The sequence below is a fragment of the Copadichromis virginalis genome, linkage group LG14 (genome assembly GCF_057382275.1).
Source record: "Copadichromis virginalis isolate Kocher_CV1m ecotype Utaka linkage group LG14, C_Virginalis_male_GT1.1, whole genome shotgun sequence".
In the NCBI taxonomy this organism is placed as follows: domain Eukaryota; kingdom Metazoa; phylum Chordata; class Actinopteri; order Cichliformes; family Cichlidae; genus Copadichromis; species Copadichromis virginalis.
In genome coordinates, this window is record NC_140631.1 from 27,881,579 (window position 1) to 27,909,253 (window position 27,675).

General features: G+C 38.9%; 2 protein-coding genes and 2 pseudogenes across 5 annotated transcripts; all 4 read right to left on the reverse strand.

The window, feature by feature from the left end:
• Nucleotides 1-1,874: 1,874 nt before the first annotated feature.
• LOC146694142 (P2Y purinoceptor 13-like) lies at nucleotides 1,875-5,069 on the reverse strand. 4 transcript variants are annotated; one of them, XM_085430280.1, is made up of 5 exons: nucleotides 4,809-5,069; nucleotides 4,487-4,508; nucleotides 3,680-3,883; nucleotides 3,176-3,565; nucleotides 1,875-2,832 (listed from the first exon to the last, which is right to left on the reverse strand). In XM_085430280.1, the coding sequence occupies exons 3-5, from the start codon at nucleotides 3,863-3,865 to the stop codon at nucleotides 2,338-2,340; spliced, it is 1,071 nt and encodes a 356-aa protein (XP_085286406.1). In that variant the 5' UTR covers nucleotides 3,866-3,883; nucleotides 4,487-4,508; nucleotides 4,809-5,069; the 3' UTR covers nucleotides 1,875-2,337. The 4 variants fall into 4 exon arrangements, with proteins under 4 accessions (XP_085286406.1, XP_085286407.1, XP_085286404.1 ...); XM_085430281.1 differs by lacking the exon at nucleotides 4,487-4,508; XM_085430278.1 differs by having other exon boundaries at nucleotides 4,487-5,069.
• A 988-nt stretch (nucleotides 5,070-6,057) lies between these two features.
• On the reverse strand, nucleotides 6,058-8,807 carry LOC146694143 (P2Y purinoceptor 13 pseudogene; annotated as a pseudogene).
• A 3,019-nt stretch (nucleotides 8,808-11,826) lies between these two features.
• LOC146694144 (P2Y purinoceptor 13-like) lies at nucleotides 11,827-12,803 on the reverse strand (annotated as a pseudogene).
• A 1,630-nt stretch (nucleotides 12,804-14,433) lies between these two features.
• On the reverse strand, nucleotides 14,434-17,297 carry LOC146694145 (P2Y purinoceptor 12-like). The gene is made up of 3 exons (XM_085430282.1): nucleotides 17,166-17,297; nucleotides 16,594-16,850; nucleotides 14,434-16,133 (listed from the first exon to the last, which is right to left on the reverse strand). Exons 1-3 carry the CDS (start codon nucleotides 17,182-17,184, stop codon nucleotides 15,288-15,290), a joined length of 1,122 nt encoding a protein of 373 aa, XP_085286408.1. The 5' UTR covers nucleotides 17,185-17,297; the 3' UTR covers nucleotides 14,434-15,287.
• Nucleotides 17,298-27,675: the final 10,378 nt, after the last annotated feature.

Consider the following 27,675-nt stretch of genomic DNA (forward strand, 5'->3'; position numbering starts at 1 on the left):
ACTTTATTGTAACCAAATGTAGATTCCGTGCAATATAAATATATCATCCTAACATATTTAATTGTCTAATAAACTTCCTAAAATCACAGTGAGTGTTTTAAAACTGTTGGCAGCTCTAACATGAAAACATTACTTGACAAGTGTGTTCGCGCTCAGCTCCATATTTTTCCTGCTTCCTTTTTTATTTTGACAGTCTCTCATCCTGTGTTCAGTGTGTTTAGTTTTACTCCCCCTGTGTCATCATGTCCATTCATCCCAGCTGTTGTCACCTCTCTGTGTATATATTGTGTGAGTTTCCCTTTGTTTGTCGTCTGTTCGTCTAGCTCAGGTACTAGATGTTTCATGTTTCGTGTTTCATGTTTAGTTGAAATCAAGTTTTGTTTCCACATGTCTGCTTTTGGGTCCACATTTCAGCCTTCACACGGTCTGTCAGTGCAGACCTTGACATTACTGGTTTTGCTGACATGTGAGCTACACAACCATGCAAGTAAATGTCAGTCCCTACCTCATGTTATAGATCCCTAGTCATAGAATTCTGTTTCTGTGGAAATGGGTAGGTAACATTATCTTTGGGGGGTTTATTTAATTTCCATGAATGTAATTTAGTATTTCTCATAATTCACTACTATCATCTGTCAGAGGATTTAATCTGAAGGTGATGAATGGTCCTTCCCCCGGCTGCAGTTGCTACTCTCCCCACTCAGTAGCTCATTAATTTCCTGCCCAAATATCAGCCTCTATCGTAACCGACAGTGGGTGGGGTGGAGAAAGATCATATTTCATTATTATATTAATCAAACCCACATGCAGACTGGATTATAAATCAGGTGGGAAGTGACATTAATTCTGCCGAACCAGTTTGTGAATGTCCAGAAGCCCATCTTCGGGGTGTGGTAGTGTGGGGAAAAGTCCATTAATTCCAGATCTGTATTCTTTTTCCCATCCCTTGTTCAATTTGAAAATTCATCAGAAGCTGCTGCAGCATTGTGAAAGGCAGTATACTATACTTGGAAATTCTTGCAGCATTGCTGGGCGTTGTTCTAGTTGGGTTGCAGTGGTTGTTATCAAATAGCTGATCTCCTACAATGCGCTATGTGTCTGCGTTTCTGTCCTCATGTTGGACAGGGTGTTGTTCATTGTTCTTTTTTTTACCTTCATTGTTTTTTTCAAAAAATGTCCCAAATATGAAATAACACTGATATTAGATAGGTAAATATTGTCATCTATCATTTAGTGTAAAGTGTGCAAGCAAAAAACAAACAAACAAATAATTCAAATAATTAAACACCATGAAAAGTTATTTGAAGGTCTGTGTTTCTCAACCATATTCCTGTCAAGCTTTCATAATGCACTGACCTTTTCTTTCTATTTAATTGGCATCTTTTCTTTAAGTACCAGATGTGACAGACTGACTAACACCAGTATTTACGTTTCCCAAAACAGATATTTCAATTTTATATTTGCCATTATGTTTGGTTTTATTTCATTTTTAATATTCACTTTCAATTCAGTTTAAGCAGACTAAAGATAAGGACCATACCACTGACCTTCTGATTAGCAAACAGCGCACTTTATCACCTGATGCAGACACAACATTTTGTCAAGATCATGATCTCTTATTCACGATCTCTCATACTTGAATCGTCTGTGTTCAGAAGCCAACATAAAGAATACACAAATTCAATTTCATGACTAACGCTAGTTCAAGACATATTTACGACTCATGGTAGCCCCCCTAAACTTAACTTCAAACCTCATCTATTTGTATGTAGCTATTGTTGTATATGTTTTGGCTTGCTTTTTAGCTTACCCACCAATGATGCTTGTGTGAGCTTTGTTAGCCTCAGAAAAGTACATAAAAGTGAACACTGTGCAACTGCAGCATGAAAAATATAATTTTTATTAAACTGATAGTAACATTTTAATTACTGGAAGCAGAGTTTGTTAAAGTCTATTATTCTTCTTTTCAATGATTATTCAGTCCCTTGTTATTAATCCTTGTGCTGTCAAGATCTTCACCACGTCAAAGTTTTTGCAAAGGGAAAGTGCAGTTTATGTAAGATTAGAAAAGAGGAAGTGTAAATGACAGCAAGTGCAAGCAAGGAAATGTGATGGATGACTTAGCAAAAAACAAAGAAACTTGGTTAGTACTGTATGAAAAGCAGTAGTCGTAGCTCACAGAGACTTTTTGGCTTTCCTTCTTTGACACATTGTCTACTCATCAGTTTCTTATAAACTTGCATTCGTTTTTACATGTTTTTTTTTTTTTTTTTTTTTTACAACCGTCTTATTAGGAGGAATTACTATATACAAAATAAACATTCTTCCAGGGTGTTATTAATTGTGTCCCAGAGTGCACTGTTCACTGGCTTCTGACGTGCCGTTGTGTGACAGCCTTTTACTGTAGGCTATCTGTGAGATCTCAAGTTGCGTTGATGTGGCTGAGTCAAAACCTTTTTGGAGAGACTTAATACAGAGTGCAGCAGTCAGTCTTCTCCTGAACACCTTGCATAGAAACACGTAGATAAGCGGGTCTAGGCATACATTTGTTGCTGAAAGCCACAGGGTGGTTTCCTTGGCAAAGTAGACGGCATTCTGAGCCTTGCAGTCACTTGTTGCGCTCCGTGTTTGGGTGAGGGTATAGGGAACCCGGACGAAGTGAAATGGTGCAAAGCAGATGAAAAACACACCCACTACAACGAAGACTTTCGCTTTGGTTTTGCGACTGGCACCCCGAGATCTACTCTTTGAGGCTTTGTATGACTCATAAACCTTCTTGCTGATGAATGTGTAGCAGACTACCATCAAAGCAAGCGTCCCCCAAAAAATAACCTAGAAAAACAAAACAAGAAAAGGGGAAATCAGAGGAGCACCTCACAGCTTTTCTCCAATTAATTTAGGTCAGCAGTAGCAGTAAGATTCTAATAACTGCAGAAGGACATCGTGTATTCTGTTTAAATTAGCTGATTGTGTAGTTCAGATATATTAATAGCAACACTTCTCTATTGTGCGAAATTTGCTTACACACATGCTTATGAGTAACATTAAAAAGCTGACAGCAGTGTCATCTGTGGGATACATTTAAAGGAGAACAGCTGGTTCTGAAATTTTATGGAAGGAGGTTGAATATGAATGTTTACTTAAATTTCAAAGTGTTTCCTTAATTCATAGCTACCTGACAGAAGTAGTTGAAACCTTCATGCCACAGCAAGCCAGCCGGGCTCTTCATGGACGTGCACTTCAGTCTGTTTCCAGATGGCCGTGGCGGCTTGTCACTTAGAATAACGTTGGGTAACGCTAATGATAGCATTACCACCCAAACAGCTGCACTTAGTATCTGACCAACATGGACCCGCTGAAGGGCACACTTCCCAAAGGGCCTGACAATCTTCAGGTAACGGTCCAAGCTAATGAGACCCAGCAAGAGGATGCTGATGTACATGGTGATGTAGAAGAGCACCGCAGAGTATCTGCAGTGGAAGGCGCGTAGCTGCCAGGAACCCACACCTGCATCCGTTAAGATTTTCAGAGGGATGGTCAGAGTCATGAGCAAGTCAGCCACCACCTGTTGTTGAGCAAATTTTAACCTTGTTATTGTAATGCTGTTTTTTTTTTTGTTGTTGTTTCCTTACTTTGCAGCGGAGAGTAAACCTACAAAGCAAAAGCCTTGGTGTCTTACCACATTTTTTAGGAAGACCAGAAATGTTGAAGTGCTTCGGATACTGAAGAAGATCCATGCAGCGAGGGAGTTTAGTATCAGAGCAACTATGAAGAGGACACTGTATAGGCAGGGGAAAACCACAGCTGTTATGCTGGTATCCCGAACACACTTGAAGGAGGTGGTGTTGGACAGGGTGTTGTTCATACTGTGATCCTTAGTTGGCTTTTGACAGGATGAGAGAGTGAAAAAAAAGATGACAGAGACATCATAAGAAATGATAAAAACACTGTAATATGCTGTTTCTACAATTAATATGAGATAATTATAGCATTATTGTGTCTATCTCTCAAAAGTCCCTAAGAAAATGTAGCTGAAGTACTTTATTATTATAATTACTTATATGACAGATGTTTATTCATTTATATGACAAGAGTTACAAAAAAATTGACAACAGGAATTATCAGATCATTTTGAATGTTACAGCTGCTTCCTACCCTCTACTTAAAAATACCAATACTTTGTTTGTTGTAGTCATGTAGATACAGACTTAATATATACTTTAAATGCACAGTCTGAGCTTCTGTTCATTCTATATTCCCTATGTCCTCTCTTCTTTTTGCTCTGAAGAATAGCACTGAGGTTATACACATGGACTATGGCAACTAATACACACTGCTTTCAAACCTTTGTCTGGTTTAGTGTGCACTCAAATGTTAATTAGATTTTCTGCAAGTTACATTGTTAGGCAAATTAAGTATTTGTGCCCAGTTTCACAAAGTAATTTATCTGCAAGATGTACATGACAAGCCAGTAATTGAGTCTTACCTTCTTTTTGTGTCTTTATCGTCTGTTTAGGTGGGGCATGAGAAGAATAATGACAAAATGCAACGGAAAATACAATGTTTCATAAAAAGGAAGAAGTGAAATATCAAATTCCTCTTTTTTCTTCTTAGCCACAGGAAATAATGAAGGAAAATAAAAAAAAAAATAAAACTGAAAACCTCCTGCTGTTATTTTAGTTCTTTAATCAGTCCAGGAATACTGGTTCTGGCTTGAGTCTTGAATCTTTATGTCTTTCTTGGTATTTCCTCCCCTTCTGACTCTCTCTTTTTAAGTGTTTTTGTGTGTGTGTGTTTGATGCTCTTACAATGGGTGGTCCCTGGAGCTAATGTGTGGCTGTCTTGTCACAATCCCAATGAGTTTGCCAGTCTTCCTCCGGGTGAAAGACCCTTTCCTTCCTTGCTTCCTGTTCCAATTGTCTGCTGAGAGGCTTGCTCTACTCCGTGCCAGTCCCTCTGCCTCCGCTAGCTTGCGTCAGACTTAGTAGCTGTTAAGAGGCGAACACCACAGCCACAGCCTTATTTGCAGACCTCTTGCACCCTACAGCTCTTCGCTCCACCTCGCAACTAATGTTCAATACTTACGCCTTGTTTCAAAAAGTCTCCACCAGCTGTGGTTTTAGTGGGCAACAGTAACATGCAAAGCTTGCACATTGCTCTGACTGACTTCACTTGAAAGCAAGCAAGCTCTACCATGATGCATTAATGTAAAAAAAATTGGGAAGAAAATGATATTATTATAAATTGCCCCTGTTTGAAATAGCGTGTATTTTCTGTAAATAGTATCAAATTACAACAACAACTGACTGATTGACCATCCCCTTCCACTCTCACTTTCTTGTTAAAAATAGGACATTCTGAGAACATTGCAAAAATAACTTCCTGTGGGATTTTGTTTGGATTTGAACCAAGAATTATGACAGCTGCAAAAGCAAGTTGAGAAATGTTTCTATTACAAGTCTCCAAATGATGTTGTTGCTTAACACACATCACACATGTAGATACATATCATGACAGATAAACACAATATAATTCCATGAACCAACAGTCAGTTTGGCACACACAAAGAAAAATATATAAGTAAAAGCTCAGTGAGATCAGATGGAATATACAGACATATATTTTAGCAGATTAATAATTAGTAAGCAATGCAGTAGGACATAAACTTGTTGCATACATGCTTAACATCATACAAAAATGTATTTTAGACAAACTCTTTATTGCCATGAACCTTATTTACTTTAACCACAGTCATTACAAAACATCTACATGAAAGACAGATGATTTGCATGATAATTGCGTTGTCTCCATTCGCCTTCTGATTAAAGTGCTACCTTTACATAAAATATGCATGAAAATACCACTTCACTCTGTTGCGTTTCATGTTACAGTTTTTCAAACTCTTCATGTGGTACATTTAGTACTAAAAGGACAATTTTACACGATTTAAAAGAGTAAATAATGCAATTAAATGTTAATAAATACAGGAATAATTAAGTTCAATACAGCAATAACATCTGAGCCGATCTAATCGGGGATACTATTTCGTAAGATCTATCAGAATTTAGTCTGTTGCAAAGTGGTGTCTGGTTTGTCTGGTGCTGAAGCCAATTTAAGTGAGATGGCAACATCTGCCATCAAAGATACCAGTTTCTCTTTGAACTCTCTGCACAGAAAGACATAGAGAAGTGGATCTATGCATGTGTTTGTGGTGGCAAGCCAAAGGCTGGCATCTTTGGCAAATTTGCTCAGTTCAAACAAGCAGGAATTACTGGCATAGTTGACTTGCTGAAACGTGTATGGGATCCTGACTATGTGATATGGTCCAAACGCCACAAAAAAGACAATAATAACAAGAAAAACACGTAGTTTGATTTTCTGCTTTCCATGGTTGTTATTGCTGCCGGAGTTTCGAAATGACTCAATGACTTTGTTTGTGATGCAGATGTAGCAAACCACAATGACCAAACTGACAATCCAGAAGAAAATATTGACAAAAATCACTGTTTTTGTATGATATACAACTCCTTCTGTTCCTTTCATTTGCATACAAGTAATGACCTGTGTCGAGTTGGGTGATTTATTACTTAAAATTATATTTGGTAAACCTGAGACTCCAAATATTGTTATCCAGACTAAGCCTGCTATCACTTTGCTAAATGTCACATTCTGGCCAAAGTTTACGTGGGGTGTCATGATTTTGAAGAAACGGTCTACACTGATTAAACCCAACAAACCAATACATATGTACATTAGACTGTACATAACGACGCTGAAATAACGACATGACAGTTTGAATATAATTTGTGATGCACCCGACAAGTCAGATGCAATTTTGAATGGGACGATCAAGGTTATTAAAGTGTCAGCAGCAATCAGATTTTTCAAATACACCACAAAGGTGGTGGTGGACTTAAGGTGTAGGGACACCCAGGCTGCTACACCATTCAGCAACAAGGCTAAAGGGAACATCAGATAGTAGAGGGCTGGGATAACATTTGGGTTGTAAGTGAAACTCTGGCACTTTGAATCATTTTGAGCTGTCTCAGTTGGCATCGCTCCACCTAGAGAAGGAAAACATGTTTTAAACGGCCATAGTTCCAGAAAAGAAAATCCCTATATACTCTGTTTAGTAACGTATGAATTTTAAACAGATTGTTCCTTGAATGCATTCAACTTGAATGGACATGAAACACTACATGTATCATTGCTACTGAACAAAAAAACTGTTATAGATTTAAAACTGTCTGTGTAGTTGGATTTAAGTGCTTAAAGTGAAAGCTTTCAGGACGTGTTTAGTGCCAGTTTGTGCCAGTACAGAAAGTGACATCACTGGTTAGTTAGTTGTTTAGTTGCTGCTAAGACACTTAAATAGGTTTATGTAAGTTAACTAGTGACAGGTCCAATAACTGAGTGAAAAACAAGGAAACTGGAACTGATATGCAGTGTAAGGAGGTCAAATTTATGCTGCCCTTGACTGCAGCAATAAGTTTTATATTTATATATAAAAGTCCACTTTCACTGTCTGTCTCTTGAGCATTAATTGTTTTTTCATTGCTAGCTAGCTGCACTAAAATGGGAAAATCCACCGGTTAACCATGATGTTATGGTTTGTAGAGCATTTATAAATGAGGATTGTGTCGATGAGAGCCAAGCTGGAGTCTGACATTCAGTTTGGTGTTTCAGCTGGCTTAGTATACAGAAGCATCTGTGCCGAGTATGGCCTGGAAACCTCAAGGTCAAAATAGGAGACGCGCCTAGGGCGGTGGAGAATGACCGAGCTAAGATTCTGTGGGACTGCCAGATACAGACAGACTAAATAGTGGTGGCTAACCAACCAGACATGATAGTGGTAGACAGGAAGCAGAAGACAGCCGTAGTGATCGACGTAGTGTACCAAATAACAGCAACATCAGGAAAAAGGGAAACGAGAAGCTGAAGAAGCACCAAGGGATCAGAGAAGAGCTTGAGAAGATGTGAGGGTGAAGGTAACAGTGGTCCCAGGGGTAATCGGAGCAGTCAGTTCCCCAAACTCCCAAGCTAGGCGAGTGGCTCCAGCAGATCCCAGGAACAACATCGGAGATCTCTGTCCAGAAGAGCGCAGTCCTAGGAACAGCTGATTTACTGCACAGGATCCAGTTGGGAGTTCGCCTTGTAATCGGAAGGTTGCCGGTTCGAGCCCCGGCTTGGACAGTCTCGGTCGTTGTGTCCTTGGGCAAGACACTTCACCCGTTGCCTACTGGTGGTGGTCAGAGGGCCCGGTGGCGCCAGTGTCTGGCAGCCTCGCCTCTGTCAGTGCGCCCCAGGGTGGCTGTGGCTACAATGTAGCTTGCCATCACCAGTGTGTGAATGGGTGGATGACTGGTTGTGTAAAGCGCTTTGGGGCCCTTAGGGACTAGTAAAGCGCTATACAAATACAGGCCATTTACCAAAGCAAAATTGGGAATCCTTATATCCACCAGCGTGTCCGCAGGGAAACAATCCTCTCTTTCAATTAGATTTGGACTTTTTTATGTTAGGATTCCTGATCATGCTTTGGTAAGAAACTTATAGGGTTATTTGTGGTGAATGTAGTAACCTGATATGTTGTAAACTGTTTGGATGTGTTTGAGATTCCACAAAATGTTATTGCATAAAACAGCACTGATCGAATGTTGTGAACATCAGGGTATTGCCGTGCTTAGTACACCAGTGGATAGGAAAAATGACAGGAAAAATCAAGTTTCTGACTTCGGTGCACCTGACTCAAACAGGATCTCCTCCACAGGGTCCTCATTTGTAAAGTGCTCTACAAACTCTAACATCATGTTTAACAGACAGATTTTTGCATTTCAGTGCAGCTAGACAGCAACTAAAAACAAATTACTGCTTAAAAGACACAGAGTTAAAGTAAACAGCGCATCCTTTTTTGTTTTGTTTTTTTTGCAGGTTTTTTAAAATTCCTTATTACAGCCCTGCATAGACTGCTTTCCAATTTTAGTTTTCTTTTTTTCCACTTACTTGTTGGCTTTGTTACTGTTAGCTAACATAAACTAATTCAAGTCTATTACCTGCAACCAATCAACAAACCAACCCAGTGATTCTGTTACAGTGACACAGTGACAGTCTTTAGAGCAGGGTTCCATGGTGTAAATTAGCCTTAATACATGTAAAGTGTCAAGTCCACTTTAATGTTCAACAATTCATGACTTTTTTTTATTACTTTGATATTTTGAGTTCTTTACTCACTCTGATTACTCTGAAAGGCTGCATCCCACGTGACATCCATTATCTCTTGCTTATCTTAGTCCAAGCTGCAGGCTAAACAGGGCAAAAGCAGTGGTGTATTATTATGTTGTTTTAAATACATTTATTTATTACCAGTATTTTATTTTCAATTTTCCATTACAAATAAATGACGTCCTTCAATAACTGTATTCAGTGTTAATTACTGTTCTGAATTCCCAGTTATGAAAGCTAATCAAAAAGTAAATACATTATAATCCAAATGCTACAGATTATATGCATCCTTATCCTGGCAGGATAATTCATTCTCTTTATAGCCTTTACAAAGGAGATTTGATAGAAACATGACTAATCCAAGAAATACTCTATACATTGTTTAAATGGTTAAATATGTTTGTTGGTTTAGAAACATATATATTTCTTACAGAAAAGTCTCTGTTTAACTTTGCTATGCAGGACATATTTAATGAATTATTCTAAACTAGAACAGAAAAATCCTTTCAGTGTACAACTGTAGACTAAATTCAGTGTTATTACACTGCTCTTGAGAAGTAATTAGTTGAGAGGTTATTTTTGTCACCCCTGATTATGCTACCAAAGTGAACACTATAGTCTTAAATAAAGATAAGAGCACATCTTGAGAATTACTTACAGTTGATGACTTGAGTGGTTCTTCTAAGGCACAAGATAATGCTTGACAATGCACTGACATGGCAGGCGCTTAAGAAATACTGTTGATTTTCATGGCAAACAAATTCAGCTGTGAGTCTGGTAATTTATCAGAGCACATGCAAAAACAATAACAGCTTATTGCTCTCTGCCGAGAAACAAAACAGATGCCATAAATCCAGCTCGCAGTGTAAACTGTGATTAGACCTGAAATTCAATGGGGTGAACCAGTGTAGTCAGGGTGACCCATGATTTTTAGTGCCTGCATATAGACTTCACACATCACTACATCTGCCTCACTTTTAGATTGAAGCATTTATGGGTGTGTATAGAAAAGACCTCTAACTCCCGTGTTTTATGTAACTCGTCATCCTCAAAGTTACTCTCCACTCATCATAGTTTTGACTTTTATTGCCGATGTAGGAAATAAGCGTTCTTCTGAAAAAATATTATTACAGTGTTTTTAATAGACTGATTGCATTTGCATCGATGGGTTGTTTATTGCACTAGTTAGTTCAAGAAATAAATTGACAATCATGTAGCAAGTGACCAAAGCATGATATCAGATGTTAAAGCAAACACAAAAGCCCTACAGCCAAGTTTGTTGTCTTCTTAAACAAAAGGAAATGCAACAGCTGTCAAGAAAGTTCATCGTGCTGAGAGCGGACTTTTGCTGAAGAACAAAGAGGACACAGTTGCATATACACATTTATTCCTTAGAGAACGATTAAAGATTTTGAAAAAAATTACACAGGCTATAAAAGTCTCTAAATAAGAAATTAACTCTAACAAAAGAATTACATGAATTACATTCTGACAACTCAATAGTGCACTTTAACAGTAATCTTATTATATCTTGAAAAAAGATTTATGAGAATTCTTGTGGTTAGCGCTTAGCAGTAGCAGTTTAGCTCTTATAATAAAAGACACAATTACATTCTTTTGTGCGGCAAAAATGCATTTATATAAAGCCGAGTTATCTTTCTATGGTGTGTGAAAAACAAAGCAACAGATGATAATTGAGTTAAAACACTGAAATGAATGATAAACTACATCTATCTATCCATCTGTCTAAGCATCCACATATTCACCCATTCAAAGAAGATGTACATTGCTTAACACATTAATTAGTCCAGCTGTCACAAAAAAAGAAGACACAAATATTTTAGAAAACTATAAAAAACTTATAAAAACATATATTGTTATTGTTATATATATCGGGAAAATAAGAAACTGAATTTACGTGTTTATGTAAGTAAAACATTTTTTTTAAAAATTTGAATTGTGTGTGTGTGTGTGTGTGTGTGTGTGTGTGTGTGTGTGTGTGTGTGTGTGTGTGTGATTTTGAACCCAGCCCTTAGAATCCAGAGTTGATGATTTTGGTTCTCAACAAATTTCAAAATTAATCTAAGTGAAGATTTTCAACTTGAATATTTCATTGTTAAAGCTCCAGTCTGTGATTTAAGTGGTCCCGAAATAATCTGAACTGTATATTTATATACATATGTAGAATAACCAGCACATGTATGTATAAAAAACACACAGCTTTGATTAAAACAAAAGGCAAATTGAGATTTGCTGAGTCTTTGATTAGCTAGAATAGAACTGTAAATTTACAGTGCATTGTACTTATTTTGCAAGCAACATAACATTTATTAATCTATCTATGCATTGTCTTATTTCTGTTGGGGGACCTTCACTCTCAATAGATGCTAATCCTTATCGGGGCACTAGAGGGTGGTACAATACAAACTTTAAAGCTCAAAAGTGCGTGCTATGGTTTTGTTTTCTGAGTAAGTCAGATTTGAATAAATTTACCATAAAACACTCACCCAATTTTTTTTTTTTTTTTTTTTTTACCAAAGATCAAATACTTATATCTCAGTTTTTAAAGGTTCACAAATACAGAAAATTGCCTTTGTCCCACTTTGTTTACTGTGACATCACATTTTTGTCACTAGAATGAACACCAGCACAGATACTTTTCTTCATCTCCACTAGTTTTTCTCTGTACTCCTTGCACAGGAAGATGTAGAGAAGAGGGTCTAGGCAGGCACTGATAGCAGACATCCAGGTGGCTAATTCACTGACTATCTTTAACCATGTTGGAGTGCAGACATCAGTGTCAGAGAATTCATTTTGTGTCATAGGAATATTATGTGGAGTGGCACAAAGCACACCCAAAAAATAAGAAGGATCAAGAAGACTTGCAGCTTGGTTTTCTTCTTTCCCCGTCTGTTATTGCTCCCAGAGTTTCTGAAGGACTGCAACACTTTCATGGTAATGCAGATATAGCAAAACACAATCAGTATGTTGACACACCAGAAAAGAATCTCCATAAATAAAACCACATATTTATGGAAGTTTTTGCCAGCTGGGGGTTTCAAAGACGTACATAAATCATCAGTTTGAGTAGCAGGAACCTGGTCAGTGAGAAAGATATTTGGAATAGCAGTACCACCAAACAACAGAATCCAAACCAAGGTGGACATTATTACACTGAACTTCATATTTTGCCCCAGGACTTTTCCACGTAGTCGAACAATTTTGAAGAAGTGGTCCAAACTGATGAGACCCATTAATACAATGTTTGTGTACGAAGAGCAGTAGAAAGAGACGCCAGCATAATGGCAGATGAAAGCCCTAAACTCAACTGTTGCACCCGGAAGCATGCTGGCTGCCTTTAGTGGGATCATGAGTGTAATGAGAAGGTCAGCAGCCACCAGATTCTTCAGATACACTATGAAGGTAGAAGTGGAGTCTAGATGTAAAGACACCCAACCTGCTATTCCATTAAGTAATAATGCAATAGGAAACATGAAGAATAAAAGATATAAGAGAACTATGTGGAAGGCCACCAGGCTGGGAGAGCGACAGTCAGAGGAGAGGTGTTCTGTGCTGTTTGACATCGTCAATATCTGGTAAAAAATACATAGGGGTCAAAATCAAACTAAGCATTTGTCTGGTTTTTTTTTTGGCAAAACCAACCTTTCTCTCCCACTAAGGCCTCATTACACTGCAGATGTGCAGACTAACTGTAGTTACTGTGTGCATAGTTGCTCTCATAGTGCTTTCTAGTCTGGTCGAAATCCAGTCTAGTCTAGCCTGGATGTTTTTTGGCTGAGGAGTTCCATACACTTGCAGTACATTGCTGTCTACAGGAAGATGTATGCTTCTTTTCCCCAAATCTGTGAAGTTTCCCTCCAGAGGTTATTGGCTTGTCTCGCAATGATTTGAAAGATGAATTGTACAGACGCAAGTAGCAGCAGACATATGCTCACAGCGTCTCTTTAAGTTCAGAGCTTATAATATTACTAATGCGATGCACCAGGTGCATGCTAAGTGAATGGCAGTACTGGACATGAGAGGGGACCTACGCCTGCATTTACAGTATGTGCAACAAGCAAACACAAATAAGCTGCGAATCATGCAAGAGTGCGATATTTCATGTGCGATATGACAACACACAAAGGCCGACATGTCTGACGTGGAGAATGGGGCGTGAAATGAGCTGGAACGAGATTACTTGTAGCAGTGTAAATTTTTCCACTTTGCCCACTTCGACATGATTTACATTTTTTATAGTTTAGAAGACATTTGTTACTTGGATTTGTTTTTGAATGCTACCCCACACTATTTGAATGCATCCTGAATGATGGCTGTTTTGCCACTGAAGGTTTTATTTTTGCCTCACTGAATGCAGTACATAACACATGCAATCACCTATAGATGCACTGAGTCACAACCTTACTTTATCTCGTGAAGTGTACTGAGGCGCTTCCCTTTCAGCCTAATACAAACCATTTGCTTCATAGGTTCCTTAACATGTCAAGTACTTACTGACAGTTTGGTTCCTGGTGATGGCAATAACATGATTCTGTTCTCAGTGAGTTACACATGTATGTCAGTAAATATGTTTCAGCTTGAATTCATGAAGAGCCGACGCGTGTCCTGTGTGAGTGAGCAGACCTGATTGTTTTTCTCAGTCAGAGACACGCAGGGACACAGGTAAACAAAACTGAAGCTATACAAATGCACTGTTAAGTCATAAAGAGACCTTATGCTCTTTTTAAACAAACAACATTTAAGCATACGAACGATTTATCACTCTGATGTTAACCAGTCCTACATATATATTTAGCTTCAGCTAATAGTGAAAATAGGGTTAAGCCACTCACCACAAGGAATGGTCAAGTCCTTAACTCCAAACTGCACAACATGAAAGATTAATGCAGTAAAAAATGAATTGAAAGTGTCTATGTGCCTTTTCAACCAGAGAGATGCAAATCTGTGAGCAGATTCAAATGACACATATTGGTAGGCCTTGTGTTTTCAGGCCAGAGGGAAGTGATTTATGAAGATGGAAATCGAGGTTGTTTTATTACAAGCATTTATTACTAATGTGTATTATCTCTTTTGGACTTTTTTTTAAAAATTGAGTTGGGTATTGTTTTGAAATGTGAATAATTAAATAGATTTTTATAGAAGTAGACAGTCCTACAATAATTACAAAAGAGCGATGCAGGGTTGAATAATAGCCTGTGTGAGAAAAAGCCACAGAAAAGCTGTAATCAACACTTGACTTCCTTTATTTTTGTTTCATAATGTGTTTCTGCAAACCTTTTAAACAACTATCTTTTTGCTATGCAGTTATGACAGAAAGCAGCGCTTGTTTTTGGAGATCCCTGATATGTCCATTCCAACTTTAGTTTCGTTGTAATTCATTTAATGCTTCAGAATAGCAATAATAACAAGACTGCATAATCTGCTCTATGGTTTACTTATCCTTAAATCTCACTCAGTGCTAATGCAAGCAGCAAGCACCCCCGTGCAGCATAAAGACATCACAGTATATTAAAAGGCGATTGCATATAATACTTAGGGTTCATTATACAGATTTTTGCTATAGTTTCACAGTAAGATATTCTCTGGAAGTCTTAAAGTTAGTATTATGACTGCTTCTCAATTCTTCTTTTGTTGACAGTGTGAGAATAAAAAAAAAAACCCAAAATGTTATGTCCAACTTCAACAGAAGTAGAAAGAAGAAGTAAGAAAAAGTGACAGAGAAGAAGACTAGAAAAGCAAACATCGGCAACACTGCGAACATGTGTTGATTCGTTTCAGCTTCTCATTGTGGTAATGCTGATTCACATTGTTTTGAAAGACTGTGTAAAATCAAATATATGGTTTAATGCTATTAGTATTTTTGTAATATTATGAGTTGGTAATAAAGACAAATATGGGCCGTGGCTTACTCTTCTACAGCCAGTGACAGGCTTTAGATCACTATATCTGTCCCTTGCAGCATGTCATACAGTTGAATTTGGATTTAGTTGACTTTTTTACTATACGTCATCATAAATGCCTTCATGTCTTTCTCCGGTCCAGTGATTTTATGTACTAGCAGTGGAGTTTCCCTGAGGGGAGCTGCACATGTCGGTATCTGATCCTCTTCCTGTTAGCCAGCTACAAGTACCAGGACGTAGGTGCAGGGTATTAAACAGAGTGGTCCTGAAGGACTTACAGAGAAAGAAGTAGATGAGAGGATCCAGGACAGAATTCAGGGATGAGAGGAAAAGTGTACTTTCCTTCAGCTGAAAGAAGAAGAGCTTGAGTTTGCAGTCAAAGCTTTTGGCTCGGGTCTGGCTTATTGTGTATGGCACTCGGGCAAAGTGAAATGGCACAAAGCACACAAAGAACACTGCCAGAACCAGGAACACATTTGCATTCATTTTTCTTTTGGCTTTGTGAGGCTTTCTAACTGTTCCCCGACTTGCAGCTTGAGATATCGAGCCTCCGGTGCTGTGAGACTTTGTGCGAGAGTAGGAACGGTACAGCTCGTTGGTGATTAGAGTGTAGCAAACTATCACAGTTAACAGGTTGCCCCAGAAAATCACTTGACAGACATGATTTACTATCTCATGCCAACGTAGCCCCCCCTCTGTCTTCAGTTTGCTGCACTGGAAATATCGAGAAGTCGGGGTTTTACTTGTTAGGATTACATTGGGAAGACAGAGAATTACGAGGAAAGTCCAGATGGCCCCCGAAAGGAGTTTTCGATGTTTCAGCCGAGTTGAATTAGTGCCCTTAAATGGGTTAAGGGTCTTTCTGCAGCGATCAATGCTGATCAGGCCAAAGAAGAGGATGCTGATATACATGCTGAGGTAGAAAAGCACGGAGGAAACTCGACACACAAATATCCGTAGGCCAATGGACGCCATGTTGGAGTCTGACAACACCTGCAGAAACACAAACATTTGTGCTGTCAAACACCTATTCCACATTCAAACCACAAATTCTATCTCTAAGTTTGATGGAACCTATTTTCATTGGATTACCCTGAAATTTATGGTTCATAAATTGTCTGTCTTTTAATTTTCTCTCACAGGAAACTCTCTTATTAAAAATCTGATCTTTAGAGTTAATAGATGTTTATTCATTAGGGGCTTACAATTTAAAACTAATCACTTCTTGCTTGATTTCTTTGTAGTTCAGAACTCATGATTCTGACTTACCAACAGCAAATTTGTTTGCTTAATTATATTTACAACTCAGGCTCATAATCATTTCTTAGAAATTAAAACGATGAGAAAAAACATTAAAATACTTACAAATAACCTATGAAATACCAATAATTTTATAATTAACCATCAATGAATCCTTAACCCATTTAGATTTGCTAATGCAAGCGTGGCAAACCTTGAAAGGGAATGTGAAGGTCATGATGACATCTGCAACCACAATATTCTTCAGGTATATGATGAAGTGAGACTGCGAGGGGATGCGAAGAAATATCCACACTGCCAGACCATTGAGTGACATTCCCACCAGGAAAAGAAAGGAGTAGAGAATGGGAAAAACCACATTCTTCAAAACATTGTCACGGGCGCAAGTGCTGTTGGCGTGGCTGTGATTGCCAGCGAACAGGGGGAAAGCTGTATTTCTCTCCATGTTGCCTGAAAAAAAATGGGAGAGGAAGTTGTTTTTCTTTAAGTTGCTCAAGAATCTTAATCATGAAAAAGTGAATCTTTGTGTAGCCACATGCTGTATGGAGGAAGTGGCTAAAAACATCAGAAATAAACAGCGTTGTTTTGCTGATGCCATTTTGCACAATGTTCATGAAAACAAACACTGTGCAATACACCAGCACAATTTTTAACACCTGTTTTTTGTATATTTTAGCAAAGACTGCTACAGAATTATTTCAAAATTTGCTAAACATCAAATTAAACACCTTTATTAAAAATAGGCTGTAAGGTTCTGTTTTTCACCTGACAAGTTCTCCTGCATTCTGTCAGTGAATCCACATCAAGTCCCAGCGTGGTGTCTTTTGGGTTTAATGGTCCCTCGCTCTTTAATACTTCCAATTCTTACCAGATATAGACTGTCTGGTCCTCCTAGTTTCAAAGTTTTGAAAAACAGGGCGTGAGTTGCTAGTGATGTATAGGTCAGGAAGTTATCCTTGTTGCCTTCTTCTTTCACTTTCCTGTCATGTGTCATTTCCAGAGTTATGTAATCAGACACAAACATTCATTAAATTGAATATAAATCCATTTTTTAAAACTATAATACAAGTGAATCAGCTTCCCCCCGCCCCCCCCCCCTTTTTTTTTTTTAGCTTCCTTTAATTTAAATTACAACTATTTTGTAACTTTCACTGCTTCTACTTTGTATAGGCATTTTTTCAGGCAGTAATTTTTATTTTTATTAAATTGTTCTCCCAAGTCTTTGCAGTCAGGGGACAAATAACACATTGTATTATAACCAACACATATTAATAGCTATTTACATTTCTCTATAAAACTATCCGGTCTTTAGCTGTGTCTGGGCCCAAACTCCGCTGCAGGTCCATAAGTCAAATGATCACTGCTTGATCACTGAGAGTTGAAAAACTGTCTAAATTCTTTCGTATGTAATAAAATGATCAGTGTGGCTGCTCTACCAGGTGTAACAATTATGGCATTTAACGGAGTTAGAAGTTAGCAGGGAGTTAGCTCGCTAGCTTCCACCTAAATATGATATAGCATGTTTACAGTTTTTCAGCAAACATTGAAAATATCTTGCGTTGCTTAGATTTTGATAATGGAAAATCTCTCTCTCTCTCTCTCTCTCTCTCTCTCTCACACACACACACACACACACACACACACACACACACACACACACAGGAAAAAATAAAAAAGAACAACAAAAAAGAACGGCTGGGAGGCATATGGCAGTAATACCTTTTCTTCCATTGTGAAACAATATCAAGGGGTTTTTGGCAGCTGCTTCACTGATGTAAAACTTTTCCACCGCTCAGAGCTCCATTCAGAATTTGAACTCAGTGCCTTCCCATGTCATTTTGATTGCAACGGTTATAACCGTGTTCCATGATGTGAAATAAACGTGTCCATTTAGACAGGCTCACCTTCTAACTTCCCTCTTCTGGAGTCAGTGTCACAGGCTGGGTCTCTGACCCAGCGCTCTGAGTTCATGTTTGTATTTGTCTCATTTTGTTATGTGATTTAGTTTGTGTTATTTCCTATCTGCCTTTAGTTTAGGCAGTTATTGTTCCTGGGTTTTCTATGTTTTGGGGTTTTGTATTTATTCATCACATATTAGGTCTGTTAAGTTGTGTTGTCATGTTTTAGTTTTAGTATTTCCTGTTTTATTCTGACAATGTCATGTGTTCTTTGTTTATTGTATTTAGCTTTCCTCTCCTGGTCCTGTCATTAGGTTTATGTCTGTCAGCTGTTTCCCCCATGTGTCTCCACCTCCCCTGATCACCTCATGTATGTATTTAAGCCCTTTGTTTTCTGCATGCCATTGTCAGGTCGTCTGCTCATCCATGTCTCATCTCCAGGTACCCATGTCAGTTCACTATGGTTAAGGTTTTTCATGTTTTGTTATTAGTTCACCCAGTTTAGGTTATTGTTTAGTTTTCACCGATGCCCTATTATTTTGTACCCTCGTTGCTAACCTCAATAAACGGCTTGTTTTGTTAATCCACACCACGTTTTGGTCTGCGTTTGAGTCCTCCTCTGCAACACATACGGTCTGCCCCAGTCAGACCGTGACAGTCAGAGCCTGAAGAAACACCAGCCATCTGTGATGAGATATTTTAAGTCTGGTCCAAATGCCTTTTAGAAAACAACGAACGAATAGTAGAACAAACCATTCTTCTTTTTTTTTTCAATATATTTTTACTGATTTTATAATTGAGCAGTATACAACAATCACCTTCAAAAGAACACAATAGAAGGTGGACAGCAAGTCAACAAGGTGGTAATACAGCATACATGAATGTTAAGACAGAGTATATTTCACTTAAGTTTATCCATCAGGCTAATGACTGGTACATGGGACTTCCTGCCACTGCTCCCTAAAAGTATTAGATGAAGGACTGTATATATCTAGTAAGGCCCTGTAAAAGCGAGACACAGCACCTCTAGTATAGGGCTCAACTGACATGAAGCTGTCAAGCACTGAGTTTCGAGGAATCAAATTGTATTGTGGAATAGATGCCTTGATGAAATGTCTTAACTGTAAAAATCTGAAAAAATGTGAATTAGGAAGATTAAATTTCACCCTCAATTGCTGAAAAGATGGAAAATGTCCAATGTAAATATCTTTGAGAGAACAAATCCCTCTTCCCTGCCATGTCACAAACGTGATGTCCTCCAGCCCGGGCCTGAAGCCATGATTGTTACATATTGGAGCATCCAAATACATTTTAGGAGCCTTTACTGTGCCCAATAGTTGGTTCCAGACCTTAACTGAATTTTGAATCACAGGATTTCTGCCATATAGTGTATTCTTCACTTTTATCGGGCTATTAAGCAGGGCTGGAAGACAAGTTTGTCTACAAGACAGGTGTTCCATCATCAACCATGAAGGTTGTCCTTCCAAATCAGCACCTGGAGTACACCTTCACCAAAATGAAAAAATATTTAAGTGTGCAGCCATATAATATAATCTAAAATTTGGGAGTCCAAGGCCACCACAAGTCTTATGTTTAACAAGATGTTTTTTGGAAATTCTAGGAACCTTACCCGACCAAACAAAGGAGGATACAATAGATTCCAGCTTTTTAAAATATGACTGGGGAATGCACACTGGGATTGACTGAAAGATGTACAAAAATCTGGGCAAAACTACCATTTTGATGGCAATAATCGGCCCCAGAACAAACCATTCTCATCTCCGCCTTGCCATACTGTTTTGTGACCTGCATTTGTTTTCATGAAGGGTTTTGAAGACTTTAAAGGGTTCTAAGTTTAATAATCTTAATTATATGTCACATGCTCAACAACATTTTTAAAAGAAACATTTTCTGTACCTTAAAAACACAGTAAATAAGAAAATTACTCACTAAAACCTAAGCTGCAAATATTAGTATTTAAAAAATAATAAGCACAAGTAATGATGTTCAGTCCAGTTACAGTTTCAGAATATTGTGCTCGATATTTAGAAAGGTGTGTTTTATAATTTCATGAATGATTTGCTGATGAGCACTGGCTATAAAGGCCCATATTTACTTCTCTGTTTAGCACATTACTCTGATGCCTTCTGCCCTTCATTTTCCTGAATGCCAGAAGCTAGCATGGCAATGCTGCAACTTCCTGTGTCTGGAATAAGACTGGCATTATCAGCAGTATTCAGTTCCTAGAAATGCTTTTCTAAATTTGTTTTGCCTACATCTATTAGTCATGTGGAGTCAAATAAAACTTTCTAAACTCTCTATAAACTAAAATATTATATGTAAGGTCATTTTTCCAATCCGCCATATTTCTATCCAGTCATGTTTTCTGCAGCTATGTTCTCGTCACATCTGGGTTTGATCAGGACTGAATCAAGCATGCGTTCTCCTGGATTGGACCCATATGCTTCTTTTCAGTTTAACACTAATCTGTCTGTCTCTTTGGTTTCCCCACTTTTTTCGGCTTTGGTTTTCATAGATATAAAATGTAAAATTTAGAACTCAGGTCTGACATAAGTTAGTCAGCACTACCCACTGCAGAGTTTTATTTAAAAGAATCACAGCTTACTTCCAAGAAAGGTCATTTTTGTAACCTTGTATGGGAACTGTATGGGCAAAATCACATGTTAAAGATGCAGACCAAAAATGGCAGTTATGCAAAAACACACCACAATTAAGAACAACTAGACTTTGCAGTATTTCCAGTTTTGGTTAACTTAACTTCACTGTCTCCGAATATTGGTCAAAACTATGTCTGAAAAATGTTTATTGGACAGTTTCAGATGCATAAACTATAAACAGAATCCAAATTATTTTGCCTCAAATCCTCATTCAGCAAACCCCTCAGCCTTGAGGAGAAAATCCCCACCGAACACAGCCACATGGTCCCAGGTACTCAACCCAGTTTTTGTGTTTGCTTTGGTTTATGTTCTAGTCTGTTTTTGTGTCTCTGGAGCTCAGTCTTCCTAGTCTCATATCGGTGTCTTTCAGCCTTCGCAGTCATGTACCCACGTCCTTCTGTTCTCTCCGGTCCCATGTCAAACCCACGTGTCTTAGTCTCAGTGGTTGTACTTCCTGTTTTATTTTGATAATCTCCTGCTTCCTGTGTATTATGTTCAGTTTTGCTTCCCCTGTCACATCACTCAGATTAGTGTCAGTTGTGCTCCCGCCTGTGACTGCTTCCCTCGTTATCCTCTTTGTGTACATATTGTCTGTGTTTCCCTTGTCTATGTTCGCTGTCATGTTCTCATGCATAGCAGGTGTTTGTTCTGTCCACCTGTTTTCCTTCCTGTCAGTGAATCAGTTTATTTTATGTTTTGTGCCTGTTTAGTTTGTCCTTTGCCTTTTATTTTTGGGTGGCCTGTTTTTCCAGCATTAAAGCTGCAATTTTTAGTTCAGTCCAGCATTTTTGGGTCCAGAACTCTACCTGGCATGCACCTACACCTGCAGATATGACAGATCATGGCGACTTTTGTGTCTTTAGCATGTAGGTTGTGATCAACTGACAGTTTCTTATAAACTTTGTAGAATTTTATCAGAGGTTTGCTTCAAGTGACTATTCATTCAATTCCATTGAACAGACACTATTTCACGTCTTCAAATATATCAAGTAATTAATAGATAATTACAAAAGTTAAATATTTGAAAACAAAACCTAAAATAGAGGAAAAAGCATAACACAAAGCATAACACAAGACTTGAGCTTTTTGCAACACTATCCCCCTCTGTTCACTCGCATAGTCTTCCGATCAACCACAAACTTAAACACTGCTAACATACCAGCAGCGTCAAACTACTCTTTTCACCCTGTGGTAAAAACTTGAGAGCAGATAGAGAAAAACTGCTTTAGGCAAAAGCTTAAGACCTGTGAGGTTGTGGTAACTTTGAATGGAGTTGGACAGAATGGAAGAAAGTCTTGTTTTCAGGAAAATATCAAACTTTTAACAACGAGGTCTTAAAGCTGTGTGAAGATGCTCCCCTTGCCTGGTTGATGCACAGGCAAGTTGACGCTGAACTTTGACCTCTGACCTTTGCTAACAGTTTACAGTGGGGCAAAAAAGTATTTAGTCAGCCACCGATTGTGCAAGTTCCCCCCACTTAAAATGATGACAGAGGTCAGTAATTTGCACCAGAGGTACACTTCAACTGTGAGAGACAGAATGTGAAAAAAAAATCCATGAATTCACATGGTAGGATTTGTAAAGAATTTATTCGTAAATTAGGGTGGAAAATAAGTATTTGGTCACCTCAAACAAGGAAAATCTCTGGCTCTCACAGACCTGTAACGTCTTCTGTAAGAAGCTTTTCTGTCCCCCACTCGTTACCTGTATGAATGGCACCTGTTTGAACTCATCATCTGTATAAAAGACACCTGTCCACAGCCTCAAACAGTCAGACTCCAAACTCCGCCATGGCCAAGACCAAAGAGCTTTCGAAGGACACCAGGAAAAGTATTGTAGACCTGCACCAGACTGGGAAGAGTGAATCTACAATAGGCAAGCAGCTTGGTGTGAAAAAATCAACTGTGGGAGCAATCATCAGAAAATGGAAGACATACAAGACCACTGATAATCTCCCTCGATCTGGGGCTCCACGCAAGATCTCATCCCGTGGGGTCAAAATGATCATGAGAACGGTGAGCAAAGATCCCAGAACCACACGGGGGGACCTGGTGAATGACCTGCAGAGAGCTGGGACCAAAGTAACAAAGGTCACCATCAGTAACACACTACAACGGCAGGGAATCAAATCCCGCAGTGCCAGACGTGTTCCGCTGCTGAAGCCAGTGCATGTCCAGGCCCGTCTGAAGTTTGCCAGAGAGCACATGGATGATACAGCAGAGGATTGGGAGAATGTCATGTGGTCAGATGAAACCAAAGTAGAACTTTTTGGTATAAACTCAACTCGTCGTGTTTGGAGGAAGAAGAATACTGAGTTGCATCCCAAGAACACCATACCTACTGTGAAGCATGGGGGTGGAAACATCATGCTATGGGGCTGTTTTTCTGCCAAGGGGACAGGACGACTGATCCGTGTTGAGGACAGAATGAATGGGGCCATGTATCGTGAGATTTTGAGCCAAAACCTCCTTCCATCAGTGAGAACTTTGAAGATGGAACGAGGCTGGGTCTTCCAACATGACAATGATCCAAAACACACCGCCCGGGCAACAAAGGAGTGGCTCCGTAAGAAGCATTTGAAAGTCCTGGAGTGACCTAGCCAGTCTCCAGACCTCAACCCCATAGAAAATCTGTGGCGGGAGTTGAAAGTCCATGTTGCTCGGCGACAGCCCCAAAACATCACTGCTCTCGAGAAGATCTGCATGGAGGAATGGGCCAAAATACCAGCTACTGTGTGTGCAAACCTGGTAAAGACCTATAGTAAACGTTTGACCTCTGTTATTGCCAACAAAGGTTATGTTACAAAGTATTGAGTTGTATTTTTGTTATTGACCAAATACTTATTTTCCACCCTGATTTACGAATAAATTCTTTACAAATCCTACCATGTGGATTCATGGATTTTTTTTTCACATTCTGTCTCTCACAGTTGAAGTGTACCTCTGGTGCAAATTACTGACCTCTGTCATCATTTTAAGTGGGGGAACTTGCACAATCGGTGGCTGACTAAATACTTTTTTGCCCCACTGTATGTTTGATCACTTTGTCATGATGACAGGTTTAAAGACGTTAGACAAAAACTTCTTACTACAGCGCGAGAGAAAGAAAAACAGTGGGGGTGGTCCTTGCTTGTGGTCTGTTTGACACAGTCTTTTGCCTTTATGTGCGCATGTGTATATGTATGCATTTTCTTTGGCTGGCTTTCAAATTGGTCTCTCTCCACAAAGTTGAAATGTGTGGGCTACAGTTTGTTTTGACAGTGTAAGGTTTTTCTTAGCTACCACTCCTACTTGTGTGCTGCTCTGTGTAGTTTCCCGTGGGTCTGCCTTCCATATGGTTATCCACCTTGACCAACTTGACACAGATCATATAGAGATCATATAGAGGTAGACTGGTCTAGCTAAAAATAGTGAGCTACAGCATATATAGCTTTTATCAAGGATGAAACAATATTTGCTGCCATTACATATTTATGATAAAACTCTTATGAAATGGTCTCAGAGTCATACTGCTAACTTAAGCACATTCTTCATTTCTCATTATCCCCATGTGTCCAGTACAGGTGTGCTGACTGTCTGCATTGAAATGGCATGAATACAAGACCATCAGTGGATCCAACTGGCTCCGAGTTTGTACCGGTGAATGATGTAGTTCATTCCATGTCAGGCTCCAGTTTGTTGCTCCTATGATGTTTTCCTAGCAACAGCATTTGTCTCTGCATTGCTACAAATCACTGTTCATGTCTGAGGTCTGGCATTTGCATCACTGAATGACCCAGAAACACTACTTGGCTTGCGCAACAGATTTTTCCACAAATCCATCCATTTGTCACAATTTAGTGGAAGTGTTGTTCTCCGTACGACTGCTTATAAATGAGGACTGATGCACCAACAGAAGTGCTGAACAAAAGTTTTTCCAGATTTTGAATACATATGTAATGACACTGTAACTATATATCTTAGAGTAAATGCAACATGATTGTAACTGTGCTCGGTGTCACATATAGAATTAATAACAATGTAAAGTTATACCTTTAAAAGTGCTTACATGCATATTTCAAACCATCAGTACAGCTGTTTACTTACACTGTGTATTACAGTTCTTACTTATGTGGCCTAGTTCATGCCTCCCATGACCACAAGTATAACCATTTATGAATTGTTACAATACCTATAATTGCAATGTGTTGTTTTGAATTGTTAAAACATTTTTTGTTTGTTTCTTCAATTAAGTTTTTTAAAATTCCAAGTAACTGTTGTCATTACTGATATAGGTGAGTATTTTTATGTAAAAACTACCCAGATTATTCATAATAATCAGCACAATCAGTGGTGGTTTAATGTGTGTTCCTGTGTTGATACTACTTGACATTGTGATTACACAGCAAGATGCATGGAGAAAGTCAAATGACAATTAGCTCAGCTGTTGTATGTAGCAGCCTCATCTCAAATCAAAACTGAATTTACCCAACATCACTAGCTATCACTTACGCAACCTCCTGATGATTCGGTTTAAGGAACCAATCTGCTTACATGTACTAATGAGGCAAGAAGGCCTGCTATAAGCCAGGTAATAGGAAAAAGCTGCTATGAATACAAAGTGGTAACACATATCTACATTTCTTGTTATGTGTTTTGCTGCTCACACCTGTCAGCAGCAGTGTTGGTCAAGTTACTTGAAAAAAGTAATCAGTAACTAATTACTGATTACTTCCCCAAAAAGTAATCCCGTTACTTTACTGATTACTTATTTTCAAAAGTAATTAATTACTTAGTTACTTAGTTACTTTTTAAAAACACGATTTACAACCTGAATAGGTGATAAAGCGATAGAGCTTTCAGCCCAATTCTACTTTTTCTACATAATCCATCATACAAAATGTAATAAAAAAGGAAAAGTCTCTTTTTTTAACTTGTTTTATTAGTTTTAACCTTTTAACTTTATGCATCAAGCAAACATTTTATTATATGCAACATTCTCTGACTTGAATAAATTAGTTTAACATTTAAACCTATTTTCTACACATTCCAGTGCATAAAATAAAATATTTTTTGTGTTTACACTCACTCTTTCAAATAGATGCAAGTAAAACACAGCAGAAAATAAATAAAGTCAAAGACTAGCGGTCCTGTTGCTCTATTTTCACCTGTAAAGCAGGACTGAGGGTAGGCGGAGGTTTACCTTGGTGCAGGTGTGCCGCGGTCAGTTGCGCATTACGTCGTAGCGCACTCGGTGCTTGCTCGGAAGTTTAGGGTTTTTTTTCGCTGTAAAAAGAAGTTTTCTTCCCACGCATGATGGACGCTAATGTTTTTGTCACTTTTTATAGAATCAAACTCAAAGGTAAGGTCAGTACTTCCACGCTTTAAACGCTGCATGCTCATACTCTCTCCCACAATCGATATGTGATCCACTGTTGATCTGCACACAGCTGTTGTCACTAACGGCGCACTCGCTTACGTCACTGTCATGAGACATTCTCGCAAAAAGAATCACGGTTTTAGTAACGCAGTAACGCAGCGTTCCTACGGGAAGTAACGGTAATCTAATTACCATTTTTGCAATAGTAATCCCTTACTTTACTCGTTACTTGAAAAAAGTAATCAGATTACAGTAACGCGCTACTTGTAACGCGTTACTGCCCATCTCTGGTCAGCAGTGGCATATTTTTTTACTTTTAAAGTCTCATGAGGGTGCTAAAGTTTGTTTGGTAATCTCCAAACCCACTGACCAGGAGAGCAGGGTGAATAGCATGAGATTTGAAAAATATGAACAACAGCTCTCTTTTAGAAGCTAGCCAGTGAGGGATACCAGGCATATTTGACAGAGTGTCTCTGTGTGCTCAGCACAGACCTGTGTGCACAAAGAATGCAGCAGGCAGGCCAAGGGGCAGGCCAGAGAGTGTCACATCTGGTCCCCACAAAGGTGGGGGCTAGATGTGCTAAAAGCCCAGTGTAACAAACAAACATGAATTAGTCAAAGGAGCTTGCAAAGAAAAGCGTCTGGACTTCTTTAAGTTGCTTGAAGACGTTTCACCTCTCATCCGAGAAGCTTCTTCAGTTCTAAGGTCAAAAGGTGGGGAGAGTTTTCTCCAAGCATGACATCCCAGTGTATTTCAGACCCAGCAACACACTAAGACAAAAACTGGTTCACCCGAAAGACAAAACGCCTAAACACAGACTTAACAATGTGGTGTATGCTGTACAGTGCAGCGAGGAATGCCCAGACCTCTACATTGGAGAGACCAAACAGCCACTTCACAAGCGCATGGCACAACATAGAAGAGCCACCTCCACAGGACAAGACTCAGCAGTCCATCTGCATCTTAAGGACAAAGGTCACTCTTTCGAGGATGCCAATGTTCACATTTTGGACAGAGAGGACAGATGGTTTGAAAGAGGAGTGAAAGAAGCCATCTATGTCCACTGTGAGCGACCATCTTTGAACAGAAGCGGGGGTTGACGAAACCAACTGTCTGCCACCTATAATCCAGTTTCGAGTTCCCTCCCCAGACGCCTTAACGCCCACTCACATCCTGGGCCATCTGACCTCAGGAAATTGCATGATAAGGTGGGGTCAGGTTTCACAATGAGCTCACCCGAAACTCTGGCTGATTGGGACCCACACCCGTTTTCACACATTGGCTCATGTGATTAGAGGATCATCAGGGGGTCCTTTTGTCCCTCTGTGGGGGGATACTCC

Bases quoted from the DNA above. Each gene is read 5' to 3' on its own strand.
- LOC146694142 (XM_085430281.1), bottom strand. From the start codon at position 3,865: ATGAACAACACCCTGTCCAACACCACCTCCTTCAAGTGTGTTCGGGAT. The intron at 3,566-3,679 runs GTAAGACACCAA...GCTCAACAACAG, and splicing joins TGGTCTTCCTAAAAAATGTG to GTGGTGGCTGACTTGCTCAT. The intron at 2,833-3,175 runs GTAGCTATGAAT...TTGTTTTTCTAG, and splicing joins GTTTCAACTACTTCTGTCAG to GTTATTTTTTGGGGGACGCT.
- LOC146694145 (XM_085430282.1), bottom strand. The intron at 16,134-16,593 runs GTTTGCCACGCT...GTGTTTCTGCAG, and splicing joins CCTTCACATTCCCTTTCAAG to GTGTTGTCAGACTCCAACAT.